The sequence below is a fragment of the Micromys minutus genome, assembly GCF_963924665.1.
Source record: "Micromys minutus genome assembly, chromosome: 31".
Taxonomy (NCBI): domain Eukaryota; kingdom Metazoa; phylum Chordata; class Mammalia; order Rodentia; family Muridae; genus Micromys; species Micromys minutus.
Window position 1 is genome coordinate 16968428 of NC_137966.1, and position 19410 is coordinate 16987837.

At 39.6% G+C, this 19410-nt stretch overlaps 2 protein-coding genes across 2 annotated transcripts; both read left to right on the plus strand.

Moving 5' to 3' along the window:
* Window positions 1-5972: 5972 nt before the first annotated feature.
* LOC308440333 (olfactory receptor 1f45-like) lies at window positions 5973-6914 on the plus strand (the record flags this gene model as incomplete). The annotated part of the gene is made up of 1 exon (XM_080942369.1): window positions 5973-6914. One exon carries the CDS (start codon window positions 5973-5975, stop codon window positions 6912-6914), a length of 942 nt encoding a protein of 313 aa, XP_080798495.1.
* Window positions 6915-18133: 11219 nt separating this feature from the next.
* Window positions 18134-19075, plus strand: LOC308440298 (olfactory receptor 1f45-like; the record flags this gene model as incomplete). The annotated part of the gene is made up of 1 exon (XM_080942314.1): window positions 18134-19075. The coding sequence occupies one exon, from the start codon at window positions 18134-18136 to the stop codon at window positions 19073-19075; it is 942 nt and encodes a 313-aa protein (XP_080798440.1).
* Window positions 19076-19410: the final 335 nt, after the last annotated feature.

A 19410-nucleotide genomic window follows, 5' to 3' on the forward strand; every position in this document is an offset into this window, starting at 1 on the left:
TCCATGTGTATGTGGGTTTTTTGTTGTTTTTATTTTGTTGTTGTTGTTAAAGACCAGCCGTAGACCATGGTGATCTGAGAGGATGCATGGGAGTATTTCAATCTTCTCATATATATTGAGGCTTGTTCTGTGTCCAATTATGTGGTCAATTTTCGAGAAGGTGCCATGGGGTGCTAAGAAGAAGGTGTATTCTTTTATTTTAGGATGATATGTTCTGTATATATATCTATTAGTTCTAGTTGGTTCAAGGTCTCTGCTAGTTTTGCTGTGTCCTTGTTCAGTTTCTGTTTCATGATCTGTCCAATGGTGAGAGTGGGGTATTAAAGTCTCCCACTATTATTGTGTGGGGTGAAATGTATTTTTTGAGCTTTAGTAGGGTTTTTTTTATGAATGTCGGTCCTTTTTTATTTGGAGCGTATATGTTAAGGATTGAGAGTTCCTCCTGACAGATTTCCCCAGTAATGAGTAAAAAGTGTCCTTCCTTATCTTTTTTGATAACTTTTGATTGGAAATTTACTTTATTCGATATTAGAATAGCCACTCCAGCTTGCTTCTTGGGGCTGTTTTCTTGGAAATTTTTTCCCAGGCCTTTTACTCTGAGATAGTGTCTGTCTTTGTCTCTGAGATGAGTTTCCTGTATGCAACAAAAGGCTGGATTTCGTTTATGTATCCAGTCTGATAGCCTATGTCTCTTTATTGGGGAGTTGATTCCATTTATGTTAAAAGATATCAAGGAATAGTTGTTTCTGTTTCCTGCCATTATTGCTTTTGTGGGTTGAGTTGTGTCTGTGTCTTTTTCTTCTTTTAGTTTTCTTGTTTAGGACTTTTCTTGTTTTTACGATGGTGTATTTTCCCTCATTATATTGGGTTTTCCACCTATAATTTGTTGTAGTGCTGGGTTTGTGGTCAGATATTGTGTAAATTTTGATTTGTCTTGAAATATCTTCATCTCTCCATCTATGGTGCTTGATAGTTTTGCTGGGTATAGCAGTTTGTGCTGGCACTTGTGCTCTCTTAGGGTGTGCATGATGTCTGTCCAAGCTCTTCTAGCTTTCATAATCTCTGTTGAGAAATTGGGTGTGATTCTGATTGGCCTGCCTTTATATGTTACCTGATTCTTTTCCCTTACTGCTTTTAGTATTCTTTCTTTGCTTTGGGCACTTGGTGTTTTGACTATTATGTGACAGGAGGTATTTCTTTTCTGGTCCAACCCTTTTGGAGTTCTGAAGGCTTCTTTTATGCTTATGGTCATCTCATTCTTGAGGGTAGGGAAGTTTTTTTTCTACGATTTTGTTGAAGATATTTACTGTGCCTCTTACTTGATATTCTTCTCCCTCTTCTATTCTTATTATCCTTAGGTTTGGTCATCTCATTGTGTCCTGGATTTCATGGACATTTTGGGTTAGGAGCTTTTTGTTTTTTTCATCTTCTCTTGCTGTTTTGTGTACGTTTACAATGTTGTCTTCTGCCCCCGAGATTCTCTCTTCGATCTCTTGTAATCTTTTGGAAATGCTTGCTTCTGTGACTCCTGATTTCTTTTTTAGGTGTTCTACCTCTAGGGTTATCTCTTTTAGTGTTTTCTTTATTGTGTCAATTTCCATTTTAAATTTTCTCTTCCATTCCTTCATCTCTTTGATTCTGTTTTCCTCTAGTTTTTTGAGTGTTTTTCTTGTTTTTTCTTTAAAAGCTTCTGAATCTTTTTGCTTTTCTTCCCGTTCTTGTTTAAGTATCTCTATCAGCATCTTGAAGTATGATTTCAGGTCTGTGTCTTCTTTTTTCTGGAGTGTTTGGCATTCCGATGTTTGCTGTTATGCAAGAGCTGGGTTCTGGTGTTGCCAGGTTGTCTTGGTTTCCTTGGGATATACTCTCAATTTCCTCTTGCCATTTTGTTGTCAGTGATATGTTCCTGCCTTCCCCTTGTATCTGGTCTGTGTCCCTGGATCTCCACTGGCCCAGGTGGCAGATGGGCCAAGCCCTGTTCTATGCCTCAGAGTTGCTAGGTGGGAACAGAGGTTCCAATGTTCTGTTCCTAGTCACTGGATCAGGCAGGTCGGAGGGTGCGCTTTGCATGCGCACTCCGCAGAAATCTCTCTGCTCCCTGGCTGCCTAGATCTCCTACTCACCAGTTTTTCAACCTTTATGGGCTGGCGGTTCACGTGGCAGATGGGCCGAGCTCTGTTCTGCCTCTTCTATTCCTATTATCCTTAGATTTACTATATTCATTGTGTCATGGATATCCTCAACATTTTGAATTATGAGCTTTTTGGCTTTTGCATCTTCTCTGACTGTTTTGTTTGTTTTCAGTGTTATTTTTAGTCCCTCATATTCTCTGCCACCTCTTATAGTCTGTTGGATATGCTTACATCTATGAGTCCTGATTTCTTTTCTTTGTTTTCCAATTCCGAGATTGTCTCTTTTAGCGTTTTCTTTATTGTTTCTATTTCCATTTTAATTTCTTTATCTCCATGTTTCAGTTTTCCTCTAGTTCTTTGAGTTCTTTGAGATTTTTATGTCTTTCCTCTTTAAAAGTTTCTATTTCTTTATGCTTTTCCTCCCATTCTTGTTTAAGCATTCCACTGCTGGCTGTGATGGGAGAGCTGGGTTCTGATGTGGCCAGGATGTCTTGGTTTCCATTGCTTAAGTTCTTTGGCTTTCCTCTTGCAATTTTGTTGTCTGTGATTATATATGGACTTATTGGCAGTGATAGGTACCCATCTCTCACGTGTACCTGAGGGTCCGAGATTTTAGATAAAAAACTCTTTCTGAGTGTTTAGCTTTTGGTGTGCAAACAATGAGTTCTCTTAGCCATGAGTCAGCTCTATTTTTCTGGGCTCAGATGTGGGAGCTCTTGTGAGGCTGTTCTGGCAGCTCATCCCTGTGCCCACAGGTCCTGTGTACTCCTGGCAGGTACCTGGCTCTCTCTCTAGGTCACAACAGACTCTTTTCCTAGTCACACAGTGCTTTCTGTTCACTGAGGACTCCTGATTTGCTCTCCTTAGGCCTATGTGCTAGACTCCTCTCTAGTCTTGGTGTAAGAGGGTCTGTAGAGTTCACCTTCAAGCCCTTCCTTTCCAGGGCAAACCCCAACTCCCACAGAAAAAGTCTTGTGTCTTACTTTGGGCCTGTGTGACTAGATGTTGAGCCAGGGCTTTTCATAAAGATCCCAAGTCCCTTTGCCAGAGTTCCTGCTCCACTGTACCAAAGGGCCCCGTTTTTCACGTCCTTGCCTAGAACTCTCTGTGCTTTGGCTACCCACGGTGTACTCTCACCAGACCTGTGCCCCTGGTTCTCTGCTGTTACAGGTGGCAAATGGCCTGAGTGTTTGGCTTGTACACCAGGGTATCTAGGCAGATACCAAGTCCATATGCCAGGGTTTCTGTCACTGAATCTTTGCAATTTCCAATGAAAATGTCCATGCTGTAATTTCTATCACACTTTCCTACACTGATCTGGAAAAGACTTGGTTTTTACAGTTTGAAACTGACTGAGAATAAAGGCTTCATTTATCTTTTCATAAGAAGTTTCCTGATTCCCGACCTCACCAGCCAAAGGATTTTCCCAACTTTCTCCTACTCCTCTTATGTGTTTGAAGTTTCCGTCTCATCTGCACTCCTGAGCTTATACCCAGAAGAAGCTGCAACATCTAACAAGGAAACATGCTCCTCCATTCTCTTAGCAGCCTTATTTATAATATCCAGAAGCTCGAAAGAACCCAGGTGTTCTTCAATAGACAAATGGATACAGAAATTGTGTTGCACTTACACAATGGTGGACTACTCAGCTATTGAAAACAATAACCTTATTAAATTCCTAGACAAATGAATGGAACTTGAAGCTATGATCTTGAGTGAGGTAACCCAGTCACAAAATAGCACTTATGGTTTGTACTCACTGATATGGGATACTAGACCAAACATCTCAGAATATCCATGTAGCAATTCACAAATACTGAGAAGCTCAAACAGAAGAAGGTCAGAAAGTGGATGTCTCAGTCCTTCTTTGAAGGGAGAACAAAACACTCATGGGAGGAAATAATGGGTCAATGGAGGAGCAGGAATTTGAGAAAAGATCATCCAGAGACTGCCTCATCTGAGGATCCATCCATATACAACCACTGAACCCACACACTATTGCTAATGCCATTCAGTGTTTACTGGCAGGAACATGATATGGATGCCTCCTCAGAGTCTTTACCAAGCCAATCTATTACAAAAAAGCATGCTTGCAGCTAACCATCTGAACAAACATGGGGACCCAAGTGAGAGAACTAGAAAGGACTTAAAAAGCTATAGAAAAAAACGAAGGAGCTAAAAGGGTTTGCAACCGAATGAGAAGGATAAAATTATCCATGAAACAAACCAACAACAGCTCCCAGGAACTTAAATACCAACCAATGAGTTCATGCAAAGAGAGACATGACTCTAGAAGCTTATGCAGCTGAGGATAGCATTCTCTGGCATCAATGGGAGGAGTGGGTTTGGTGCAGCAAAGATTTGTTTTCCCAGTGTAGGGGAATGTCAAGGCATCAAGATGAGAGATAGTGGTTGGGAGAGGAATTGCCTTCATAGAGGCAATGGAAAGTAAGGGGAGAATAGATTGGGGAAAAGGGAAATAGCATCTGAAATGTAAATGCAGAAATTGTCCAATAAAAACAATCTAAAACATTTTTTGTTAATGTATAAAACAACTGGAAAAAGGTTGTAAGCTTCCGGATATTCACAGACAGGTCAAATCATACTGGGGATGTCCCCTTACTAAATTTGAAGTCTTCTAATGAATCATCTATGGGGAAGAAATGGGGAGTGTAAAGGAAACAGTTGGAGCTGGGCTTGAGTCTATATTTCCAGAACTGTACCTATCACTGTCACCTGAAAAAATTCCATCCTCAAGGGTGTAGGTTCTCTGAGCACAGGTCCCTTCAGACATGGAAGTCTACAAACTTCCACCTAGTTATTCTCTCATTGAATATTACACTAGATATTGTGGAGGCTTAAACCTGAACCTGTAATTACAGTTATGTCATGGACTCCTTACAAGCAACTGTGCCATGTTGTAATTGATCAAATGTGAGGAAGAGAGGGCTGTTCCTCAAATAGTGCCAGAAGTTCATTTTCTGTGCTGAAAAAAAGAAGAAGAATGTGGACTGATTCTTCAACACTGCAGACTTACATCAGTCTCAGGGAATTCTCTCTGGGACTTGACTGAACACAGATTGCTTCATCCCCAAGGTCTGACTGGAGCTTAGATGATATGTTCTGTCCTTGCTGGTCAAAGGGACTGAGACCTGGCTTACACAGCTACCTTGTGCTTCTCCTTAATGAGAAACTCAGGGAGTCTTTCCCCAGGGGGACTTCATGATGCAGTAAATAACTGTCTAATCCTCCCAGACCTCCTTCCAGCACAGAGGGTTCTTATGTTGATCTTCAGTCTTCATCTGCTTAGGACATCTCTATGTACCCAAGTTTTTCCTACCCTTAGTATAAGGGACACTCTTGGCCAACAACTCTAATGTAAAATAATAGAACTGGCTGGAAGAAATAATTTTAGGATAGTAGAGATGTCAATGCTTCTCCTGCAACAAGTGTTATTACTTTTCTCCCATAGAGGTGACAGCGACAGGAGTCACAGTTTCATTATTTGGAGCTTGTGACCAGTAAAATAACCCGCTGCTTCTATTTTTCTTTAAGCTGCCAAGGATTGGAAGAAAGTCTAAAAATGTCACAAAACACAGGTAAGACTGGTGTGTATGAATGAAGGGTTTTATGTTATATACAAAGCAACTGAACATGTGTTTCTGAGTAACCAACATGACCTAAATCTCTAAATTGTACATAGAGTATGTATGTATAAATATAGGAGTGGATCTCCATTCAGAAACTCTAATGAAGGAATAATATGAACCTGGTTGTAGCATCTAAACCTGAATGGCCTTCTGACCTCTGCTTCTCCTTTCTGTAGCTGGGCTCACACTCATGAGCAGCATCAACCAGTCTAGTGTTTCTGAGTTTCTCCTTCTGGGACTCTCCATGTTGCCTGAACAGCAGCAGCTCCTCTTCCTGCTCTTCCTCATCATGTACCTGACCACTATCTTAGGAAACCTGCTCATCATCCTGGCCATCAGCACAGACTCCCACCTGCAGACTCCTATGTACTATTTTCTCAGGAACCTCTCCTTGGTGGATGTCTGCTTTTCCTCCACAACTGCCCCCAAGGTGTTGGCCAACTACATAAGTGGAAATCAGGCCATTTCCTTCTCTGGGTGTCTCACACAGCTCTATTTTATGTGTGTATTTGTTAACATGGACAATTACCTGCTGGCTGTGATGGCCTATGACCGATTTGTGGCTATATGCCACCCTTTACACTACACCACAAAAATGACCCAGAAGCTCTGTGCTCTTTTTGTTGCTGGGTCATGGTTGGTAGCCAACCTGAATTGTCTGTTGCACATACTGCTCCTGGCTCGACTCTCCTTCTGTGGAAACAACATCATCCCTCACTTCTTCTGTGATATGGATGCCCTCCTCAAACTCTCTTGCTCAGACACACATCTCAATGACCTGATGCTTCTTACAGAGGCAGCTGTGATCATGGTCACCCCATTTGTCTGCATCCTCATCTCCTACATCCACATCACCTGTGCTGTCCTGAGAGTTTCATCCACTAGGGGAGGATGGAAAGCCTTCTCCACCTGTGGCTCACACCTGGCTGTGGTCTGCCTCTTCTATGGCACCATCATATCCTTGTATTTCAACCCCTCATCCTCTCACTCACCTGGGAAGGACATGGCAGCTTCCATGATGTACACTGTGGTGACCCCCATGCTGAACCCTTTCATCTACAGCCTGAGGAACAAGGACATAAAAGGGGCAATAAGGAAAATGATTACAATGGGATTTCTATCTAAGCAGTAATGTCTTTTGGAAGAAAAGCATCTACATTCTCTACCACAATCAGAGCCTGAGATACAAATCCTTTAAATAAAAGTATAAAAAAACTGTTTAACAAATATTGTTATGTGGATTGTCATGTCAGTGACATGGCAGACTGCACCATGAGCTCACTGCACAATTTTGGTTAAAAGGAGGAGTCTCAATGGGACAACACTGGTAAGCAACCAAGGGTAAGGTCAAAACTGGGTCACATGTTGTCAAAATAGAGAACTGATTCCTGCACCAGATATGTGGTGTCTGGATTGGAATAATTGTGGATGGCTGACTTCATGCAGTTCACTACAAGACTGGACTCTGATAGGCCAAGCAGCAGCAGCCACACACACTCACCGTTTTCAGGACAATATGTGAGCTGCTATTCTGTTGGCATCAGCAGATCCTCTGCTTCTGTGTTCAGTTGTGATTGCAGAATCTTGTGCCTCACTGTATAGAGACCTGTCTGCTACTGACTTTCTTTGCGATGCTCCGTGTCCCTTGCATAGTGCCAGAACTATGGGAAATGAGAGCTGTTCATCTTTCTTCACCACAAAGACACCAACATGTGAAGTTCAGAGTTGGTTGCTGAGATGGTACGGTCTGCAGCTCCTGGAAACCCTACTTCTGCAGCTGATTTGGGCTCAATATGTTACACTTGTTATCTGAATATTATATAGCATCTAACATTAAGCAGGAAATATGTCAATTTAATAAAAATGAACTGTGTCTTCTATATTTCTAATCTCAGACATGTCAGTTTCTCTGCTCTCTTTTCTGCCTATTTCTATCTTTGTTGGTGTTCTGGTGTAGCTACTATTTTGCTCTTATTTTAATTTTTTCATGTTGTTTTATTAGAGACTATCCTCTATTTACTCCTGGCTGTCCTTTCTTTCCCTTACTGAAAACAATAGAAAAAAATTGAAAGTAAGTTCCTGTATCTTGGTTTTGTTGATCCTGTGTATTTTTATTTCTAAGTTTTTTATTCATGTGTATAGCAGGGCCTGAAAGACTTCTTCCACCTCTAATTCTTATACAGTTTATGGCTAAATTTGATAGACTTCTAAGATGTATAGGTTATAGTTTTCATGGGAATGTGAAACATCTTCAGCCATTATTTTTAAAAGCAATTTCCTACTACTTTCTGTCCATTTCCTCTAGAATCCTGTTCTCTGTGTGTCTGACAGCACTGTCTGCCTTCATCCTCTGTCCCTTGTCTTCCATTCTTCCTTCCTCTCTGAGCCTCAGCTTGCACTGTGTCTCCCTCTGTCTTCTGGTTTGCTCACTCTTTCTTCCTCAGGTTAAACTCTGCTGAGGCCTGTGATGAGCTGTTTGTTAGGATCAGGATCTTCCTGATTTCCTAACCTCCACCTGACCCCTGCTTTCTCACATTTCCTCTTTCCTGAGTCTCCGTTTGATATGACATTTTCTCAAACCATTCTTTAGTTCTATTTTACACTGCTGCATATTGTTTGTTTATCGTGAATAATTTCAGGTCAGGTAGCATGTCTGCCAGCTTGTTCTACATAGTAAGTTCCAGGAGAGAGGGACTGTGTGGAGACTCTGCCTCTTGGAGAGAAACATAGAAACATTTATATATATGTGTGTGTGTGTGTGTATGTATTATCCCAATATTGATGGTACAAATGGGAAGATTTTATTTGAAGATACAGAGAAACAATTCTACTACTATATTTAGCTGATGGTTTATCTTTAGCTCATGAACACATGTAGCATGTAATATTAATGCAGGAAAAAGTTAATTAAAGTAAAATGTTAATAAAAAGAAAATGTCTTCTTCAATCTCAGTATCCTGCAGGCCAATTACACTCTTTATTCCTCTCTGTCATATTCATGTGAATGGGCTCACATAATTATACTCAAATAGTAGTCTAATCTCAGCCTTCAAAAGTTATTTTATAAAATAGGATTTCTAAATTACTGTAAGTCTTTATGCTTTTATTTTTATTGATTTTATGTATGTTTACAGCTTAGTAGCTAAACATCTCCTTTAAAACATAAAAATTTACAGTTTGATTTGAAATTTATCGTGAAAATGACTAATAAGGTGACAAGATATCACAGGCCTAAAGTGCCAGGACTGGGGGCTAAGAAAGGAAAATCCCATGTTTGTGGCCAGCCGAGGTTACATCAGGATACAAGATACACTGTGAAATTGTATCTCAATAAACTAAAGAAAATAGATTTAAAATATATGAAATATTTTTCTCATCTTTTACTTTCAGCATATTTAATATAACCCCTTACTGTTTATGATGAAAACGGTAAATCTGATTGAAAATCAATTGAACTTTCTTTGTTGACATGTAAATATTTTAGTAAATGTTTCTTTTGTAATATGTTTCCATATGAAACAGTACATTGAAATGTTCAAACAATACAGACATTGCTTTTACTCCTAGTGTTATTGTAGCCCACTCATGCAAAATGGGTTTCAGAATCTCTCCAGTCACCCTATATCAATCAAAATTAATATTACTTTATTTCATGAATGTCAGTAGAGCAAATGCTTGTATTAAATTTTTATGTTTTATTTTTAATTTAACTTAATATTTACACTCAAGATTTTTTTTTCTCTTGGTCCACCCGCCTACATTTTTATATCCCATATTTTCTTCCTGAAATCCCTGTCCCCACAAAGATGTCCCCACCTAATCCACCCCACCAGACCTCTAAACACCGTGGGGCTCCCAATCTTCTCTGATGGAACCCAGACCCAAGAGTCCTCTGCTGTTTGTGTGTTGCATGACTATCATCAGCTGGTGTATGGTGCCTGGTTGGTGATTCCAGTGTCTGAGAGATCTCAGGGGTCCAGGTTAATTGAGACTGCTGGTCCTTTTACAGAGTCACCCTCCCTTCAGATTCCTCCAGCACTTCTGCTGGAGATAAGCTCTTCTTGTTTCCTCTACCTACTGTAGAGAATTGCATGTAGGAGTCCCACCCTTTGGATCCTGAGTGTCTATCACCTCCCAGGTCTCTGGAACATGAGGGTCCTCCCAACCTTTAACCTCCTAAGGTCCCTTGTTTCCATCCATTCTGCTGGCCCACAGGGCTTCAGTTGTTTTCCCCCACTCTATACCAGATCATGTTCCATACTCCAGACCTTTTTCCTTCCCATGCCCCTTTCTTTTCCCTTGTGGTTGTTTCCTTCTCCCTCCCAAATGGAACAGAGGCATGCTCACTTGGGGCCTGCAGCTTGTGGATTTTTTTGAGTTCTGTGGATTGAACCTTGATTGTTCTGTATCTTTTTTTCTTTTGCTAAAATGGACATATTCGTGAGTACATACCATGCATTTCCTTTTGGGTCTGAGTTACCTCAACCAAAATGATAATTTGTACTTCCATCCATTGACTCCAAAACAAAGGATGTCCTCATTCTTAATGGCTGAGTGGTACTCCATTAAGTAAATGAACCACATTTTCTGTATCCATTTTACTATTGTGGACATCTGGGTTGTTTCCAGCTTCTGATTATTACAAATAGGGCCACTATTAACATAGTAGATCATAGGTAAGCACCTTTTGGGTATATTCCCAAAAGTGGTATTTCTGGGTCCTTAGGTAGACCCAATTCCAATTTTCTGAAGAAACTAAAAAAATGATTTCCAGAGTTATTGTACCAGTTTGTCATATATTTTTGTTTGTTTTTTATTATTATATTATAATTATAATTATTATTATTTTTATAAATATAACATTTATGTTATATTGATTGTTTTGGGGGTGGTTTTTGAGACAGTGTTTCATTGTTACAGCCCTAAATTTCATGATACTCGATCTGCACACCATGCTGGCATAGAACTCACAGAGACCCAGTTGTCTGTCTCCCTACTGCTGGAATTACAGACATGTGCCTACTCTGCCCTGGTAGCTTTTCAATTTTTATTATACTTATGGTACTCATAAAGATTGTTAGTAGCAGTAATATGGTGTATTTTTTATTATTTTGTTGTGTTTTGTTTTGATTTGAGGTGAGACATGCCTTTGTTGCCCAAATTGCACATCCATTATCTTTTTTTTTTTTTTCCTTTTTAAAAGGATGTAGTTGCTTGTGCTTTGCCTGCATATACATACTGGCGCGCCATGTTTGTGTCCAAGGAGACTAGCGGATGGTGCCTTATCTCACGGAAACTGGTGTTATGGACAATTGAGAAACACTATATGGGTGCTGGGTTTGGAACCTAATCCCTCTGCAGAAGGAAAAAGTGATGCGTCCCCTGAGTCACGTCTCCGATGTCTCTTTTCCTTTATGCTCTTTGGGTTTTTATGAGTTTGGGTCGGTTTTGGTGAATCACGCTAACCTTAAACATGAGAAATCTTCCTGAAACAGAATTCACTGTGTCTGGATGAAAGGTGTGAGCCAGAAAATGCTGTAATTTTTATCAACTCTCTCTCAGGCTAAACTGAGAAACTCTTGGCTTTTACTGCTTGACACTGACTGGGAATAAAGGACTCCTCTATCTTATCAATAAAAGGGTCCTCAATCCTGAAGTCAGCAGCCGGCAGATCATCCTTGAGCTTGCCTTCAAGCCTCTCTGTGGGTTTTCAGTTTTTGCTGTCATCTCTTAGAATTTTGCTTATTTATCCTTTTTAGAAAGTGGAAACCAGGAACTCAGCATTGGGCTGTCTGGTCCCAGCAGGCGGCCTTAGGTGCAGAACAGGCACTCAGACCATCCCCCACCAAGAACACATGAAGATCTAGGGACACAGGCCAGTTACAAGGGAAAGGCAAGAACCAATAACGGACAACAAGATGGCAAGAGGAAAGCGAAAGAACTTACACAGGGAAACCAAGAGAACCTGGCATCACCAGAACCCAACTGTCCCATCACAGCAAACAGCTGAATGCCAAACACTCCAGAAAAAGAAGACTTAGACCAAAAGATGATGATAGAGATCCTTAATAAAGAATGGGAGGAAAAGCATAAAGAATTAGAAGATTTTAAAGAGGGAACAAGAAAAACACTCAAATAAATCAAAGAACTCAAGGAACTAGAGGAAAACAGAACCAAAGAGATGAAGGAATGGAGGAAGGAATTTAAAATGAAAAGGGACACAATAAAGAAAACACTAAAAGAGAAAACCCTAGAGGTAGAAAACGTAAAAAAGAAATCAGGAGTCACAGATGCAAGCACTTCCAACAAGCTACAAGAGATGGAAGAGAGAATCTCGGGGCCGAAGAAAACAATGAAAACATAGACAAAACAGTAAGAGAAGATGCAAAACCCAAAAAGCTTCTAACCCAAAATGTCCAGGAGATCAAGGACACAATGAGAAGACCAAAACTAAGGATAATAGGAATAGAAGAGGGTGAAGAATATCAACTAAGAGGCACAGTAAATATACTCAACAAAATCATAGAAGAAAACTTCCGTACCCTTAAGAATGAGATGACCATGAGCATAAAACAAGCCTACAGAACTAAAAGAAAATCCTCCTAACACATAGTAGTCAAAAGGCCAAGTGTCCAAAGCAAAGAAAGAATACTAAAAGCAATAAGAAAAAAGGCCATGTAACATATAAAGAAGACCAATCAGAATCTCAGCTGAATTCTAAACAGATACTAAAAAGCTAGACGACCGTGGACAAACATCATGCAGACCCTAAGAGAGCACTAGTGTCAGCCCAAGCTGCTATACCCAGCAAAACTCTCAATCACCATATATGGAGAAACTAAGATATTCCAAGGCAAAACTAAATTTACACAATATCTGAACACAAACCCAGCAGGACAACAAATTATAGGTGGAAAACCCAATACAATGAGGGGAACTACATCCTAGTAAAAACAAGAAAACGCCTAAGCAAGAAAACCAAAAGAAGAAAGACACACAGGCACAATTCTACCTCTAAAACCAAATAGCAGAAAACAGCAACCACTATTTCTTGATATCTGTTAACATAAATGGACTCAATTCCCCAATAAAAAGATATAGGCTATCAGACTGGATATATAAACGAAACCCAGCCTTTTGCTGCATACAGGAAACTCATCTCAGAGACAAACACAGACAACTATCTCAGAGTAAAAGGTTGAAAAAAAATGTCCAAGCAAATGACCCCAAGAAGAAAGCTGTAGTGGCCATTCTAATATCGAATAAAGTAGATTTTCACCCGAAAGTTATCAAAAAAGATAAGGCAGGAAACTTTTTACTCATTACAAGGGAATTTTGTCAGGAGGAACTTTCAATCCTTAACATATATGATCCAAATAAAAAAGCACCCATATTCATAAAAGGAACCATATTAAAGCTCAAAAAATACATAGTGCCCCACAAAATAATAGTGGGAGATTTAAATACCCCACTATCACCAATGGACAGATCATGGAACCAGAAACTGAACAAGGACACTGTAAAACTAGAAGAGGTTATAAACCAACTGGAATTAATAGATATCTACAGAACATATCATCCTAAAACAAAATAATACACCTTCTTCTCAGCACCTCATGGCACATTCTTGAAAATTGACCAATAATTGGTTACAAAACGAGCCCTAAAGATATAAGAAGTTGGAAATACTCCTATGCATCCTTTCAGATCACCATGGTCTAAGGCTGGTCTTTAATAGCAATAAAGAAAACAAAAAGCACATATACACATGGAAACTCAACAATGCTCTACTAAATGATAGCAGGGTCAAAGAACAAATAAAGAAAAAAATTAAGGGTTTTCTAGAATTCAATGAAAATAAAAACACAACATACCCAAACCTATAGGATGCAATGAACACAATATTGAGAGGTAAACTCATAGCTCTGAGTGCTTCCAAAAATAAACTGGAGAGAGCATACAGTAGCAACTTGACTGCACAGTTGAAAGCTCCAGAAAAAAAGGAAAAAGATACACACAAGAGGAGTAGATGGCAAGAACAAATCAAACTTAGGGAAGAAATAGACCAAATAGAAAGAAAAAGAACCATTGAAAGATTCAACAAAATCAAAAGCTGGTTCTTTGAGAAACTTAACAAGATTGATAAACCCTTAGACAGACTAACTAGAGGGCAAAGAGGGAGTATCCAAAATAACAAAATCAGAAATGAAAGTGGACACATAATAAGTGAAACAGAGGAAACTCAAGAAATGATAAGATCCTACTATAAAAGCCTATATTCAACAAAGCTGGAAAATCTTGACAAAATGGATGAATTCCTAGACAGATACCAGGTACTAAAGTTAAACCAGGACCACATAAACCATCTAAGTAATCCTATAACACCTAAAGAAATAGAAGAAGTCATCAAAAGCCTCCCAACCAAAAAAAGCCCAGATCCAGACGGGTACAGTGCAGAATTTTATCAGACATTTATTGATGACCTAATAACAATACTCTCCAAACTATTCCACAATATAGAATCAGATAGAAAACTACCTAACTCAACTTTTGAGGCCACAATAACCCTCTTTTCTAAACCACACCAAGACCCTAAAAGGAAAGAGAACTTCAGACCAATCTTACTAATGAACAATGATGCAAAAAAACTCAACAAAATCCTTGCAAAGCGAATCCAAGAACACATCAAAATGATCATTCACCATGATCAAGCAGGCTTCATCCCTGGGATGCAGGGATAGATTAATATACTCAAATCCATCAATGTAATCCACCAAATAAACAAACTCAAAAAAAACCCACATGGTCATCCCACTAGATGCTGAGAAAGCATTTAACAAAATTCAACACCCCTTCATGTTAAAAGTCTTGGGAAGAACAGGAATCTAAGGCCCATACCTAAACATAATAAAGGCAATATACAGAAAACCAACAGCCAACATATAAATAAACGGTGGGAAACTTGAAGTAATCCCACTAAAATCATGGACTAGACAAGGCTGCCAACTCTCCCCCTACCTATTCAACATAGTACTGGAAGTCCTGGCCAGAGCAATAGACAGCAAAAGAAAAAGAAAGGTATACAAATTGGAAAGGAAGAAGTAAAAACATCACTATTTGCAGATGACATGATAGTGTACTTAAGTGACCCCACAAATTCCACCAGAGAACTACAGCTGATAAACAAGTTCAGCAAAGTGGCTGGATATAAAATTAACTTAAACAAATCAGTAGCCTTCCTCTACTCAAAGGACAAACATGTGGAGAAAGAAATTAGGGAAAAGATACCCTTCACAATAGTCACAAAAATTATGAAATACCTTGGTGTGACTCTAACTAAGAAAGTGAAGGACCTCTATGAAAAGAACTTATAACCTCTAAAGAAGAAAATGGAGGAAGATCTCAGAAAATGGAAAGCTCTCCCATGTTCATGGATTGGAAGGATCAACATTGTACAAATGGCCATCTTACCAAAAGCAGTCTACATATTCAATGCAATCCCCATCAAATTCCCAACCCAATTCTTCATAGAGTTGGAAAAAGCAATGTGCAATTTTATCTGGAATAACAAATGACCTAGAATAGCAAAATCCATCCTCAACAACAAGAAAATATGTGCAGTAATCACTATCCCTGACCTCAAGATATATTACAAGGCAATTGTACTAAAAAAAAAACTGCATGGTACTGTACAGAAATTGGCACGTGGATCAATGCAATAGAATTGAAGATCCAGAAATGAGCCCTCACATATATGTTCACCTGATTTTTGACAAAGGAGCTGTAAACATTCAATGTAAAAAGTACAGCCTCTTGAACAAATGATGTTTTCCCAATTGGCACTCAGCATGCAGAAGAATGAAAATAGACCCTTTCTTGTCTACTTGTATAAAGCTCCAGTGCAAGTGGATTATAGATCTCCACATTAAACCAGGTACACTGAAACTATTAGATGAGAAAGTGGGGAACACCTTAGAAGGCATAAGCACAGGAGACAATTTCCTGAACAGAACACCAATGGCTCGTGCTCTAAGATCAAAGATTGACATTGGGACTTAATGAGATTGCAAAGTTTCTGTAAGGCTAAGGACACTGTCAAGAAAACAAAATGACAGTCAACAGAGTGGGATAAAATCTTTACCAACCCCACATTAGATAGAGGTCTAATATCCAAGGTATACAAAGAACTCAAGAAGCTAGACACTAGAGAATCAAACAACCCTATTAAAAATGGGGTACAGATCTAAACAAAAAGTTCTCAATTGAGGAATATAGAATGGCTGAGAAGCATCTAAGGAAGTGCTCAACATCCTTAGCCATCAGAGAAATGCAAATCAAAACAACCCTGAGATTCCACCTCACACCAGTCAGATTGACCAAGATCAAAAATTCAGATGACAGTAGATACTTGCAAGGATGTGGGGAAAGAGGAACACTTCTCCACTGTTGGTGGGGTTGTAAACTGATACAACCACTCTGGAAATCAGTCTGGCGATTCCTCAGAAAATTGGACGTAGTAGTACCTGAAGATCCAGTTATTCCACTTCTGGGAATATACCCCAGAGACGCTCCAATATATAACAAAGACACCACAATGTTCATAGCAGCTCTATTTATAGTAGCCAGAAGCTGGAAAGAACCCAGATATCCTTCAATAGATGAATGAATACAAAAATTTTGGTATATTTGCACAATGGAGTACTACTCAGCTATCAGAAACAATGACTATATGAACTTCATAAGAAAATGGATGAAAAAAAAAGAAAATGGATGCATCTAGAATATATCATCCTGAGTGAGATAACCCAGTCACAAAAAAACAGACATAATATGCAGTCACTGATAATTATATACTAACCCCAGAAATCACTGAACACCCCAGAAACAACTCACATACTCTGTGAAGTTCAAGAAAAGAAAAAAGAAAAGGAAAGAAAACACCATTATGTTTATTCTATAAACACAAAGAAAACTTTGACTAATTCCAGGTTACATTCTCTTTTACATGTACTTTATGCTCATTGTAACTAGTAACATCTTAATGCACACTATCAAACCTTAAAAAAAAAAGCCAAGCACTGACAAAAATGTACTAATGTACTTTAATGCAAAAATGCTTAAAATTAGTACATTTATCTTTGTTTTTAAAATAAAGTTGTTCAATTTAAAAAAGGTGGAAAAGGCTGGAAATACTTCTCGTGAACTTCTGGATGTACATAGACAGATCAATTCATATTGAAGATGTACCTAAGCAAGGTTTTGGAGTACTGTCATGATTCATCTCTGAGTAAGGGAAGGGGAGTATAAAGAAGCAGGTGTAGAGATAGTCAAAAGTCTATAGATTTTCTGAAGAAGAAACATCAGTTTTGCATGGAAAGACATCATCCCCAAAGTAGTGGATTCACTGAGAATGGGACTTTGTCAGCCAGAGAGGACTAAATACACTTCCATCTAGCTGTTCTCTCATTGAAATTTACACTGGATATTTGGCAGGATTAAATCTGACTCTGTGATGAAAGTTATTTCCAGGACTGCTTATAAGCAAATGTGCCATAAGCCTTATGAGGAAAGTTATCAAATCTGAGGAAGAGAGGACTTTTCCTCAGATAGTGCCATATCATCATTTTCTGTGCTGAGAGGAAGAATAATGGGGACTGATTCTTCAACCCTACAAACTTACATCAGTCTCAGGGAATTCTCTCTGGGACTTGACTGTACACAGATTGCTTCATCCCCATGTTCTGACTGGAGATTAGATGATATGTTCTATCCTTGTTGGTCAAGGGGGACCAAGAGCTGGCTTACACAACTACCTTGTGCTGGTCCTTAATGAGATACTCAGGGAGTCTTTCCCTAGTGGGACTTCATGCTGCAGTAAAATCTTGTCTAGTTCTTTCAGAACTCCTTCCAACACAGAGGGTGCTTATGTGGATCTTAACTCTTCATCATCTCAGGACCTTTCTACCTTCCCAAGTCTTTCCAATTCTTAGAATAAGGAACACTATGGGCCAACAACTGCAAGGTAAAATAATAAAACTGGCCAATATGAGTATTTTCAGGGTAGTAGAGATGACAATGTTCCTTCTGCAACAAGTGCTGCTTTTTCCATCCTATAGAGGGGCCAGCAGGTGTCACAGTTTTACCATTTGGAGCTCGAGACCAATACAGTAACAGGCTGCTTCTCTTTCCCTGAAGGTTCTAAGAATTGGGAGGATGTCTAGAAATGTTACAAGATACAGCTATGAGTGGTGATAACCTTATGCAGGATTCATGTGAACCTGGTTGTAGAATCTAAACCTGAAGATGGCCTTCTGACATCTCTTTGTCCTTTCTGTAGCTGGGCTCAGACGCATGAGCAACATCAACCAGTCAAGTGTTTCTGAGTTTCTCCTCCTGGGACTCTCCATGCAGCCTGAACAGCAGCAGCTCCTCTTCCTGCTCTTCCTCATCATGTACCTGGCTACTGTCCTGGGAAACCTGCTCATCATCCTGGTCATCAGCACAGACTCCCACCTGAATACCCCTATGTACTTCTTCCTTAGGAACCTGTCCTTTGTGGATGTCTGCCTTTCCTCTACCACTGTACCCAAGGTATTGGTCAACCACATACTTGGACATCAGGACATTTCCTTCTCTGGTTGTATCACACAGCTCTATTTTCTCTGTGTGTTTGGGGAAATGGACAATTTCCTGCTGGCTGTGATGGCTTATGACCGATTTGTGGCCATATGCCACCCTTTACACTACACAACAAAGATGACCCATAAGCTCTGTGTCCTTCTTGTTTTGGGGTCATGGGTGGTAGTCAACCTGCATTGTCTATTACACATACTGCTCATGGCTCGACTCTCCTTCTGTGGAAACAACATCATTCCCCACTTCTTCTGCGATGTGGCTCTCCTCTTGAAACTCTCCTGCTCAGACACACATCTAAATGAGCTGTTGATTCTTACAGAGGGAGCTATAAACATGCTCATCCCATTTGTCTGCATCCTCATCTCATACATCCACATCACCTGTGCTGTCCTGAGAGTCTCATCCACTAGGGGAGGATGGAGAGCCTTCTCCACCTGTGGCTCACACCTGGCTGTGGTCTGCCTCTTCTATGGCACCATCATATCCTTGTATTTCAACCCCTCATCCTCTCACTCACCTGGGAGGGACATGGCAGCTGCCATGATGTACACAGTGGTGACCCCCATGCTGAACCCTTTCATCTACAGCCTGAGGAACAAGGACATAAAAGGAGTTTTAAAAAAAATGCTTACCATGATATTTTTATACAAGCGGTGAAGATTGAAATTGTTTTATATTGTAGAGGAAACTAATGTCTGAACATTCTTCTTGTTTTGTCAATCATCTTAAAGTTAGCACTTGTCTTTTGTAAGGAAAGAATCTACTATCTACACCATATGCAGAGGAGAGGATACAATTCTATTAGGTAAAAGAATGAAAAAACTGTTTAACAAATGTTGTTATTTGGTTGTCATGTCGATGACTTGGCAGACTGCACTATGAGCTCACTGCACAGTTGTGGAGAAGATTGAGGAGGTCATAACTTGGTCAGAAATTTTCAGAATGGGGGAATTGACTCCTTTTCCAGATGGCATGGCTTGTGAACTGGGAAA